At 39.5% G+C, this 12615-nt stretch overlaps 1 protein-coding gene across 9 annotated transcripts in view; it reads right to left on the bottom strand.

Annotated features, from left to right (window-relative positions):
• Positions 1-1692: 1692 nt before the first annotated feature.
• The window catches only part of ARID1B (AT-rich interaction domain 1B), a 324442-nt gene continuing 313519 nt past the window's right edge, over positions 1693-12615 (bottom strand). For all 9 annotated transcript variants that reach the window (XM_086868234.1, XM_086868229.1, XM_086868256.1 and 6 more), the window contains 4 exons: positions 11854-11950; positions 7800-8589; positions 6797-6927; positions 1693-4793 (listed from right to left, as the gene is read on the bottom strand). In XM_086868234.1, coding sequence (XP_086724360.1) covers positions 3081-4793; positions 6797-6927; positions 7800-8589; positions 11854-11950 — 2731 coding nt within the window. In that variant the 3' untranslated portion in view covers positions 1693-3080. The remainder of the gene's footprint in view (positions 4794-6796; positions 6928-7799; positions 8590-11853; positions 11951-12615) is intronic.

Raw genomic sequence — 12615 nt, 5'->3', positions numbered from 1 at the left:
ATTGTGGGAAAGATGAAATCATATGAAGACAAGAGAGGGAACTGCATTTCTTACGTGTCCCCTTTCTTCTGATAAATGTAATGTAACACTAACTAATGATTTAGACTGTTTACTCTTACTGTAACAGAATAAAATCGTGTTCAGGCAGAGTCCACACTGTTAACCTTTCCCTTTCAGTGCTGTGTTTCCTCGGCTAGTTCTTGGCCCAGCTGGAGAAGTGGCAGGAGATGTCACATACATATGGACATTATGTGGCTGGCTGGGTGTTTTTCCCCCCCATGTTGTTTAAGCAGGCTTAGAGCAGTCCTGAAGAGCATTAACATGCTGCCTCTGACAGCTGAGAGTGTTTTGCCACAGGTGTAGTTTTCCCCAGAGGACTCTGAGTCTGAATGCTGAAGAGGGAAGAGAACAGACGTCCTTTGTTGTCCTTGATCGGAAAGGGGTGTGTAGCACTCAGCAGAGGGTTTATTTAACAGCTTGCTTGTATCCACGGGGCGGTATCAAACAGTAAAATATTGGTAAGAAATAAGTTTAGCGGGGCATTCTACTTTCACACTGCCCAGCAATAAACTGTAAAAATCATCCCTGAAATACGCCTGCTGTGATGAAGAGTTACAAGTGGGTTATAATTCACCAGACATTTCTAAAAGCAGTGATATGCAAGAGGAAGACAGACCACTGCAGCAGATGATGTAGGAGTAGAGAGATTACTGAGTAGGAGAAGCTAGAAGGAGAAATTACTTCTCGTGACACCAGGGAGGCACGTTTCAAACTTGGCTTATAATTGTATGTACTTTACCTGTCTCTGAAATTCTCTGACGTATATTAATGTTACAACAATCTATATGAACAAAATGGGCAGTATGCCAAAGGGGGCTGTAATTTTCAAGTACCTCCGTATTGTTATTGGAGTGGGGAGGAGGATATCCACTAACAGTGTAATTATGTGGCAATTCCAGGGAAATTGATTATTATTAGCTTTTTATGATCACACTAACAAAGTCAATGATCCAAGATAAAATAGCAAAAATCAGTGCTTGAACAATATTCAGCAACAAGGTATCACCAGGTGAGAGTGGATGCATCTGAAACCAGATAATTCCTGAAAGGGAAATGGCCATCTCCCACCAATTATAACGATGGATGTGCTCTATTAAAGCCTGATCCACTTTAACGGGGGGCTCCCAGCCTGAGAGGCCACGTAAGTATGCAATGACACATACAGGATCGAGAAGTGGGTGGGTGTTTATTCTAAATACCCACATCACTGGGGTATTTGCACTTTTAACCAACAGAGAGAATTACAGGTAGTGAATACAGATCGATTTCTACCAGTTGGTTATTGCTTTAACAAAATCTTTTGTCATTTTTTCTAACATCCGCCTTCAGTCCCCCAAACACAGCATGGAGACTGGTACCTGCATAGTCAGAACTATCACTTGTCAGCCATGTCTTCCCCTTTGAGGCTTCATGGTTTTATATATAATAATTAAAAACACTTCTCTGAGATGGGAGAAGGCTTTTCTAAAAGGACAGCAAGTTGCTGCAATACAATAGCATATTATTTTTGAAGGTCATAATAATAAAGTAGGGGAAAGAGAATAATCATTATTGCTCTTTCTTGTAAATAGTTTGCTTTCCGATATCCCACACTGTAACTAGAACACTATTCAAGAACACCCATCACAGTGCTTAACAAGATTTAATGTACATTTATTCTTAACATGTGGAACATATAAAGATTTTATACTGAATAAATGAAATTCATTAAGCCAGAGGAAAAGGAGGAATTTACATCAAGTTTTTTCTTTTTTAACTACATTATCTTGAAATACAAATGCAGATTCTTGTCACTGAAAAATCTTTGAAGTTGTGTTTCTTCCTTTTTTTTTTTTCCTGTATATATTTTTTTGTCTGTAGACTGGTAACCATTTTCTTAAATCAATCCATACGTAACCATTTCCACACCTTGATTTATAAAGCAAATTGTGATCGGCTGCTCTCCCGAAATAGAGCATGACTTTATACATACAGAAACTTGTACATTACCCTCAGTTGTTGGTTTTCTGTGTTGGGTTTTTTTCTTTTTTCTTTTTTTTTTTTATTATTTTTTGGAGATATGGCCCAAATGAAAGAAAAAATAATTCTACTATCACTTTGTAGATACCACATCATGAAAAAGAAACTAAAAACTTTGTACTAAAAAAAAAAAAAATGAGGGTATGTTTCATGTACAACTTCTATATACATCACGGCCCTTAGGCAATAAAAAAATATTTTAAAAAATGATTAAAGGAATTGTGAAGAACTGTCATTGTGGAAGGTCAAAAAAAAGGAAAATATGTAGACAAGACAGTTCTGGTGAGGAAGCAATTGATGTTTAACTTCAGGTTTTGTTTAAAAATCTTTTAACTTGACTTATTTCGTTTTGTTTTGCTCCTAGCCTAATGTAACCATTTCTCCTGAGGAGAAATCAGTATTGTTTTGGATTTTGACTACTGACTGACACCCTCCTTGATCCCCTATACCTACATCACTAGAATCTTCTATTGCACAGAGCTTTGGGTGATGGTATACAAGTTTTTTTTTATTTTTTCCTTATCTGAAAAAATAAAACACACAGGAACTTGGTATGTTGGTTATTTTTCACCTTTTTGTTTCAAAGTGGTGACATTTTTGTCCCATCATACAATGGTTTGCCATAACATTTTTTTTAAAAAGTCACTAGTTCGCTTCCCAAAAAATATGCAATACAAACATGGAAAAGAACATTGAAAAGGATAATCTATGGAAAAAAAAAAAAAAAAAAAGTGTGACCTTTGAATGTACTAGACAGCAACTTTGGTTAAAAAAAATAAAATAAAAAGATGTACTTATACACATAGACAGCAAATATTAATTTCGTAACTGTTCAAATTAATAATTTCTTTAATTCCCAATTGGTAAATAGTGAATGGGGCAGAGGAGCAAAGATTCTTTTTTTTTTCCTTCTTCCTACATTGGATAAACAAGAACAGAAAACAGCCAGTTATATGTGACCCTCTAATCTCCACTCACACATGCTTGGCTTCTCACTTATGTCATAACTGCCCAATCTGAAAAAGTACATCACAGATGACAGATGCAACCAGAGAGTTCAGGACAGCAGATATTGAGATATCCAGCAAACGACCCTCGTGCAAAAGGAACTCGGAGCGGTTCTCGTCCACTCTCGCCATGGCCAGCAAGGCCTTGGCTGCCCTGCACATCATGTCTACGCTAGGCGGCTCCAGAGGCGGAGGCTGCATGTGCATGAGGTTATGCTGGCTCTGCTGGTACTGGGCCATAGTGACCCCATCCTCCAGGAAGCTTATCAAGTTTCCAATGCTTCCCTTCTGCACAGCTATTGCCCTTGCTGCTAATGTGTCCCCCTGGGCAAGGTTCGATAGGAGCGCCATGGACATTTCTCGGCAGACCGGGTTTTTGCGGTCCCCAACGTACCTAACTAAAGTAGCGTAGAGTTTCTCCTGACGGCTGAATGGGGGGGTGGCCAAGATAAGGTCCACATTATTGTCCTGGATACTGAGCTTACACAGGGTCTCCAGCACAAGTCTCTGAGGCGAAAGAACTGAGTTGGGCCCCACGGTTGGAAAAGGATCCTGTGCCTCTGCAGACGGGCACACCATCCAGTGCAGCAAGCCATCCAAAATTGGCAAACAGATGCTTTCTGTGTAAGCAGACAAGTCTAGCTGCCCAGAAATGTTGGCTAATGTGACCAATGTATTATCCCTCAAAACCTCGAGGCAGTCCCACCACCACTCATCCTTGCTGCAGGCCACCCCTTTGTCCTCTTCTTCCTCCTTCTCATAAGTCTGCGGCGCTCGCTTTCTTTCTGGATGCTCATGGTGAAGAAGGATCAACTTTCCCAGGATCAGCACCAAGCCTGGATGTTTGGACATTTCGGTGTCGTTGCCAGGCACAAAAGACAAGCTACGGACGATATTTGACACACAGATGCAGCGTTTGGCCAAGGAGTCTTGCCAGTGAGTTATGGTGCATAGAGGAGTCTCATCCCGGCTCCTTGGCTCATCCTCTAGCAGTTTAATATTCCGGTGGCTTTTGGCTTGATGGATCCCGAAAGGAAATTTACTGCTCTCTGTTTGGGAACCAGAGTTTGAGTCTTCAGGTAATGCTCCTGGCCGAGCTGAGAGGACATCATCAATGGTTGCCGTTATACTCTTTTCTTGTTGCTCCTCAGATTCACCTTTCCCCTCAAGGTCCTTCTTTTTGCTTGGAGAGTTCAAGGGAGGAGGGGCTTTCCTGCGTGGTGGAATCTCCATCTTGCTTTCAAAGTGAGTCTGGATATGCTCAGTTGTGTCACCACCACCAAGCTGCCAGTGGAGAAGTCCACTATCAAATTCCTGAACACGTCCAAGTTTGTCAGAACGGTCAACAACAAATAGATTATTTTTCTTTACAATCTTTATTGGCAGCTTGTCAAATTTACTGGCTTGTTTTGGCCTCTCACTTGGATCAGCAATGGCACCAGGAGTAGAAAAAACAATGCTCTTTTCTTCTCCTTCTACCTTTTCATCCTCCCCCTCCTCCTCATCTTCATCAAAATAGTCAATACATTCGTCATTCTCATCTTTTCCAGTATCCTCTGCCAAGGACTGACTATCATCTTTCTTGGCTGCTTTGTGATCAAGTGCTTTGTGGCCTGGATCTCCCACTTCATATTCCATAAGGATTCCAAAAATGTCAATCAGGCATTTTCTAAAATATTCTACTAAAAGCTCAAGAAATCCAGACAACTGAGGGAAGAAGAAAGAAAGAACATAAAAATCACATAAATATTTTTGTCTGTGTTAAATTTTATTAGGAACACTGATGCATACATGTGTGAGTATTTCTCTCATCCTGCTTTGGACTTGTGGCTAGGTCCTGCATAGCAGAAGTTAATCAAAAGAAATTTTTCTAGAGTCTGTCCAAACAGTATATCATGTCAAACTATCACAGCTCCGTTTGCTTCAGCTGTAACAGCTATGAGAGGTAGAGAACTTTATTAATGTCTCCTTTAAACCATAGCAGACATCTGGCTTAGCTGTTCTGTCCCCTTGGAAATGCCTATTACTCTTCATTTTTTGTACACAGAACTGAAGTTCTTAACTCGGCTACTTTTTCTGATTTGTACTTTTATTAAATATCTAAAGTTTGCAATTCTTCCTTTCCTCCTCTGTCTCTAAAACCAACTGTCATGTAGGAACCTGCAGTTCAGGGGCCAGGTACTGATATCCTAGATTAGTATTTCATCTCCATTGGAATAGATCCATTCTCTGTCTGGCAGTAGTTAAAGTAGTTACTGGAGCCTGGTGCTGTAAGTCACCCTTCAGAAACAGTTTTCATTTAGGTTTAATCTTCTTAATTAACTTGTAATCACTTTCTTATAGAAAGGCAGTAGCTGGACTTGGTATTAATTTATGCTTAGTGGCTTTATTATTAAGAATTCTTTGTTGTTATGATGCATTCAGTCCAATTGTCTGGCTTTTAATGAGTTTATTTTTTTTAATTGTGGGCTAATGGGTTTTCAGTAAAATGTAGCCTTTTGTCCATTCTGTATTCTCTTATGATTCTAAGAGAACTTAGAACGAACTTAAGCTTATCAGAACTGCAGGAGTTACCAGGCATCATAAGGTCCTGGCTGCCATTGGAAACAGAGTCCAAAGCAGACATCACAAAAGAATGTATGTATTTACAGGATGTCTGGTATTCTGTGCAATTTGCATAGGATGCATTAACACAATTTCTGACGAAATTCAGAGAAATTCACCTCATTTAACTTCAAACACCCACTCTAGACACACACCTAACATAACCATCTCGATTCCTTTTATAATCAATGGTCTTTTACAGGCCATTTCTAGGGTATGATTCATCTGACCTATTTTAGATCTCTTCTTCTGGGTGAGATAAATCATGCTATAGATATCCCTAGTTCTAAAGGAAGGTGGGATGTAATGTACCATTTGTGTCTGTATTTAAAAAAAAAAAAGCCATTATATTTAGAAAATGATGAGTTACACTATTAGTAACCAAGAAATGAATGGAGGAGAGAAACTGAATATTTAATTTGTACAAATTTTAGATGATGTGCATTATCAGCATGCCATCTATTACTACCACCTAACAGGCAAATGATTAGAGCAGAGCTGAAAAATGCTGGGAGGCAGTGAGGCAAAAGCACACACTGTTAAATCCTGTGTTGCTTGCATCCTATGAATAGACAGTGGATTTTAGCCTTCAAATTGTCAATTTGGTATTTCTGTGAAAAGTTAATTCACTGGAAGAAGAAACCAAACAGAAAATAAGCCATTAAATAAAATCCCACAGTCTCACATCGAAGTACAGAACAGGGTAAGCTGTCACCAAAAAACAGCCTTCAAATCAGTTTAATATAGTTTTGCAAAGTCTTTAAAGAAACACAGATTAAGAAAGATTACTAACATACTGCTGTTTTGAGGGATTTACTATCATGTGTGTGAATTTACACGTTAGTCTTCAGGCAATGCTAAAATTCTTATATTCCTACACGCTCCTTTATACAAGAAACATCCTTTTTTGGGCTTCTTTATTTTCTTTATGAGACCTAAATCTGTCTCTTGTTACTGTTACCAATCATAAACAAGTCCAAATTTTTCAATATTAAAATATATGTTAATTAGAATAAATTGGAAAAGCCAGCAGCATTTCTGTAGGTGTCTTATTTCACTTTTCTTTCCCTGGAAAGTTGAGAAGCATAATGCTTTCCCCCACCTACCTGAGAGAGGTTGAAAGTAGCAACAGTGCTGTCATCATACAGAAGAATATTAATAGTGTCTAGCGCCCAGGTACTTTCAGCCAAAAGACCAGATTTAAGAGACATCATCACTCTCCAGGCCTCAGGAGTTACTGGAGAAAGAAAGAGGGAGAAGTAAAACAGTATTAGTGCATCCTTGGAGACTGTTAATGGGTTTTGAAAGACTAAACTGTGATATTCTGAGGATGCAAATTTAAATTAAATGGTTACTGGTTAAGACCCTATTTTCACTGCTTAGTTCTGTTCAGTTTTCTGTAACTGCTGATAAGCCTTAGTGCAGGAGAATACCCTAGCAAGGCCATTCTTCATGACTCTGCTGAACCTGAAATAATTGTACAAACCTAAAGAACTTGACTAGCTCAATTCATCAGTAAACAAAAGTAGAATACTCTGTCAGGAATGTGGAAATTTGAATTATGACAACTTGAATGGATGAAATGTAACTAAAATTTAAGATCAGAAAATACCTGGGGATCTTTTTGAGAAGTGGAGGAGAAACAACCAGGACAAATACTATGGCATGATTAAATGGATCATTCAAGGAAAGCAGAGACTGCAACTACACAGCAGAACAGCATGAGCTTCCATGGAACAAAAACATGGAAAGCTTTGCTAAGCTAAATGCTGTACTGGTAATTTAACAGACATTCTAAAGGACCTTTCAACACATCTCATTTTGAAATCTGAGGCAAGCTTCATTTTTAATGCATTTATGAAGACTTCAAGTCTCCATATAAAATATTACTTTCATTTCATGTCAGATTGTCTGGGATGAGTTTTACCTATCATCCTCACTATGCACACGTTATCACGTTTTTATTGAAGACAATCACATTTTAGTTACCAAAGCTCACTATTTGTCAAGAGTGTCTTAAAATGTGAAAGGGAAAAAAAAAAAAAAAATCAAATCAGAATCAAAGTCCCTTTCTTCACAATTTATATGAGGCTTTGTTTTGATGCTTACCAATATCTTTTGAGGTAATCTTTCGTCTTGGTTTTAAGACTGGTTGGGATGCTTCTACAGAGCCTGGGGGGAAGGTAATCTCTCGCCTAATCGGTGGTGGTTGGGGTGGAGGTCCTGTGACCTGTGACACTGGAACTGTGGGTATAACCTTTTGCATCTTCATGGAGGGTAGGAAAGGAGACTTGCTTGGAGACATACGGTTTTCCAAAGAGCGCTGGAAGGATGCTGGACTTGGAGCTCTGGAGATGTGGTTTGGCATAGAGGGTGGTGTCTGGTAGGATGACTGAGGAGGTCTAGTGATAGGCTGCATGGAGGCTGAGGATGACATATAAGAAGGCTGCCGTTGGTTGACATGAGAAGGCCACTGACTCTCATGGTTTATCCTCTGGTCAGGTACCATCATATCATCAGTGCGATTCATCCCTGGATACGGAGGGGCCTGTGCGGGGCCTCCTGGACCTTGCCTGTTCTGGTAAGGGTAAGGCATATCATTTCGTGTTGGCCACATGTTCTGCTGAGGACCTTCACTGGAGGATGACGACTGCATGGGGCCACCAATCATCTGGGGAGGTATTCCATGCTGCTGCATTTGTCCTGGGCCCTGCATCCTCTCCCTGTTATATGGATATGGGTACTGTCCCTGCATGGGCCTCCTGTCAGGCCCTGTGTAAGCGTTGCCGTACTGGTTATACATTTCCTGCTGCTGGTTGCCGTACTGCATGTTGTACATATCCCCTTCGTGGCGTTTGGCTGGAGGCCCATACATGCCATCCATGTGTCTCTTGTAGTTCTGAAAGAAATTTTGGAAAGATGTGTCATTTTTACTCAATGCACGATACAAATATACTGGATGAAAACTAATTTAAAAAGCTGAAGGCGCTTAGTTCTAGAGGGATCGTGCCGACTCCAGAGTCAGCCACACAGTGCTATGGTTAGGCTTGATCCAGTGCTTTCTTTTTAAGCCTCTGTTTTGCTGCACTTATAACTGAATACTAAAAGGAAGCTTATCCTTGGGCTAAATTTTCTTATGCTCGCTCTAATTTTTTTCCTTTCCCTTTCCTCCTCCATCTGTCAGACTAAATTCCACTGGTCATTTCAGACATGCATGAAAAGGCAACAGTCCTCACCAACTAAAATATTTTCACTTCTGTTTTATTTTTAGTCTACCAAGAAGAAAAAATCTTAAAAAAAATTCAAAACCATCCAGTGAATCTTTTCAAGAGACAAGCACTGAATAAACACTTAAAGTAACATGATATGCTGCAAGCATGCACGTCTGAAATACTGAATCTTACAATATGACACAGGTTACAGATAGTAAATTTATTAATAGGACAAAACAATCTTCTGCATTTGATATTTTGTGTAATTCCCATGAATATGGTCCTCTTTGGGCAATGATCTTCTTCCCAAATCACCCTTATTACGTTTAATTTACTGTGAGATTATTACAGCAAATGGTCACATCCAAACATTCTGTTCTAGTTTATGCAGGTTCTTACCCTGCTGTTCTGTAATGAATTAAGCAATGTAACTAACAGCTGCCACCTATGGTTTACTCCCTCTTTGTTTCTCACTCTCTCAAACGGGGAATGTTGTGTGAGGTAAGCTGTTTTACCTTGGGGAGAGCGGAGTGGTTTTTAAACCATACAAGCTTGAATGTATTTATGTTTAAGGTGGCAGAACAAAAAAAAGACATCTTGCTCTTTGAGGGGAAGGTGGTAAGGTTTGCAGCAGTCCTTAGTTCCTGTGGGAGTTTGTTCCACAGTTCAAACCACACTGAGTGCTCTGAAGCAAAAAATGTGAATTAAATGGGTGACTTTTGAATATATGATCTATGGCAAATTCAAAGTTACAGCTCCCCTGGAAACTCAGTAGCTCAGTAGCATTGTACAATGTATACTAATGTACTAGAGTTAAGATCAGATAAAATTCTCTCTGTATTCAATATGGGAAAGTTAAAACAGCTCTGGGATTCATAAAGTCATCTTCCAACTTTGGTGCACATAAAACCACAACTACTGTATTGTATGAAAGTATTTTTTTTAGACTTGCTGTAGAGGTTCTGGTTATCTGAGAAATACCTACTTCAAGCCTTACATGAACTAATTGCTGTACTAAATTCCACCCTTGGGGCCAATTTATACATTAAGAAATGACTTGGCAGCAGCCACACCTAAGAAGGTCTGTTTGTCTTGCCACAGTGACTCAGTGCTTAGAGCAGACACTTTGGAATGAAGCATGTGCCTTTTTAAAAGCACTCCAGCACATGCAGTGCCAACGTGCCCAATGGTCCCCAGAGCAGAGGACAGTGATGTGCCCGAGCTCCTCCCTCCTGTGGACATGCTCAGCAGGACACTGAGACTACACAATGTGTCTCTCTCTTCACTGAGATGTGGAATTCTGAGACCTCACAGAGGACAAAAAGCCACCAACACAGGTCACCTGCTGTGTAATAGCTCTTGGGATGTAAGCATTCATACAGGAATTGGAAAACCTGGCTCCAAGTGTTTCATTAGCCCCAGGAGTTCATGCTCCTGGGGCTAATGAAACACTTGCACCTCCTTTGCAAGTCATTCCCTAGCCTTCAGGTAGTAGATAAAGCTTTGAAAGGGTCATTTTTCACATTCCTCCTGTACCACTACAGAGTAAGATTTAGGAAATTGTAAATAGGCTACTAGCAACAGAATCTGTAGCTAAATGAAGAAGTGGAATCCTCTGAGGATGGGAGAGAGAGGCTAAGTCTGGTCAGGATCCTTGTCCTTCATTCCCCACTGTTTTTCTGAATGAATGCATTTCGCATTCAAGAGCACTAAGGACAGGACCAAATGTATTTTTACAAATTCTAGCTGTCTCCTGGCTTAAATGAACATATAGTTAATGTATTCCCTGCACATGTTAGCATGGAATATCAAAACTGTTGTTACATATCTTTGCAATTTCCCCACTAAATCACCTAGACTGCTAGCATATGCTCATCATAAAAACCAGCAAAACAGTTTTTCCATTATGCCATTTTTGAGATGTTATGAACCAAAGAGATAAGCAAGAAATTCTGAAATTTAAACTTATGTATGTTTTTAGTACAGTGCAATCTAAGATCTCTTTTGGTTTCTCCCCACAGCACTCCCAACCCCTGACCCCAATTTCCTAGTAAAACCCTATCCCAAACTGAAAAGAACTATCTGAAATTGGCTCAAAACTAGTTTACATTTCAGTTTTTTTTATAATAAGGAAATGCTTTCTATTCTGGAAGCCAACTTCAAGTACTGTATGACTAGAACTGAATTAATAAGACACAAAATGAAACTGATCCTGTTGCAGTCAGTAGAGTTTTGCTATTGACTTCTAAGGTGGGATTTTGCTCACAATGTACTAATCATACATGTAACAGAAAAATCATATTAATTAATATAATTTGTATTTTTCAGTTGTAAGAGTTGGGGAGACTGCAATGTGCAAATGTTTAAACTACTTTTAACACCAATAACATTCTCTCTTATGTATTTGTACCCTATTATTACTAGAGACGTCATGTGGGAATATGCCCTCTGACCTATACTAAAGATAGGTATTTCATATGACCCACCACAGCACTGAAAATAATTGAGAGTGCTGCTCATTTCACTTTGTTCCAGCTCTCTGTTGGGTTCACTTGGCTGCATGACATTAAGTTAAAGCCCTTGAACCTGCCATTCAAGCCACTTTTCTATTTGTTCCTTTGCTTGTCACTTCATTTCTATTAGTCACTTTACTTTTCTATGCTTTATACTTTCCCAGTCTGCTGGTTATTAACTTGGGACAATCACTTGATGCACATCCAAATCCACAGAACATCTGTTAGAATTTACATTCTTCCAGTGTAATGAGCACATTTTCCTACAGCTGCACATACATTGCTTATCCATACAGGCTGTGACTTTGACCAGAACTACAGTACTCCTCTGTGCCAGAAGACATACACTGCATAAACAAATTTTTCAATGTATACAGAATCCTGGGGTGAATTTTTTTAAACAAATGTTATGAACATAGCCATTTTCTCCTATACTACCTGCTGCTGTGGATACATTCCAGGTTGATGTCCTCCATATGGTGGCTGTCCTGAGGGAGGTCCTTGTCCTGGATACTGCTGCCCATATGGTTCATGCCTAAAATAAAGCATTCAAATCAACACTTAGAGCTGCTGGAGTTTTCAAACCACCAGGAAGAGTAAAGTCCTCTGAAAATGTTGCATCTTGAAGGTATTTGCCATCTGGAAACAAGGTTAAGGTACAGTCTGGTATGGTCCTGAGCCTGAGGTAGTAAGCTCTGCTGGAGCTGGTAGTGGAAGGAAGGAGATAAAGTAGATAGAAGAAAGGAGGAGCAGTGAAGGTACAACAGAGAGATTTAGAGGGACCAGTCAGGAATGAGAAGAGGGTATGCTCAGCAAATAGGTAAGAAAGGAAGTTGCAGACATGGGGAGTCCATCCTTGGTGGGGAAGTATCTGGTGTACAGCTCAAAGGTTGCAGGTAAAAATTCTTGTGTTTTAGAATGCCAGTCTAAGAGCAAGCTACTTTCTTGATTATTCAGGAATATATCAATTTAAAGTGAGTAAAAACAGCACTCATAATCTTGCTAATGTTCATGTAATTTTTAATTAAAGCTACATAATGAAGCATACACGGTGAGAGACAGAGTTGTGTTACTCTTGGAAACTTACCTGTGGCCTTTAAGACCTCTGAGGAGCACAACAGTGCAATATTTTTAGCACATCTGAATGAAATTTAGGTTGCTGAAATCAAGTACTTGGAAAGCATTAAGATTGATAAATAA

Source organism: Cyanistes caeruleus, chromosome 2, assembly GCF_971803275.1.
Source record: "Cyanistes caeruleus chromosome 2, bCyaCae1.hap1.1, whole genome shotgun sequence".
Classification (NCBI taxonomy): Eukaryota; Metazoa; Chordata; class Aves; order Passeriformes; family Paridae; genus Cyanistes; species Cyanistes caeruleus.
Note: the sequence above shows the minus strand (reverse complement) of the source record. Positions and strands in the feature narration are given on the sequence as shown.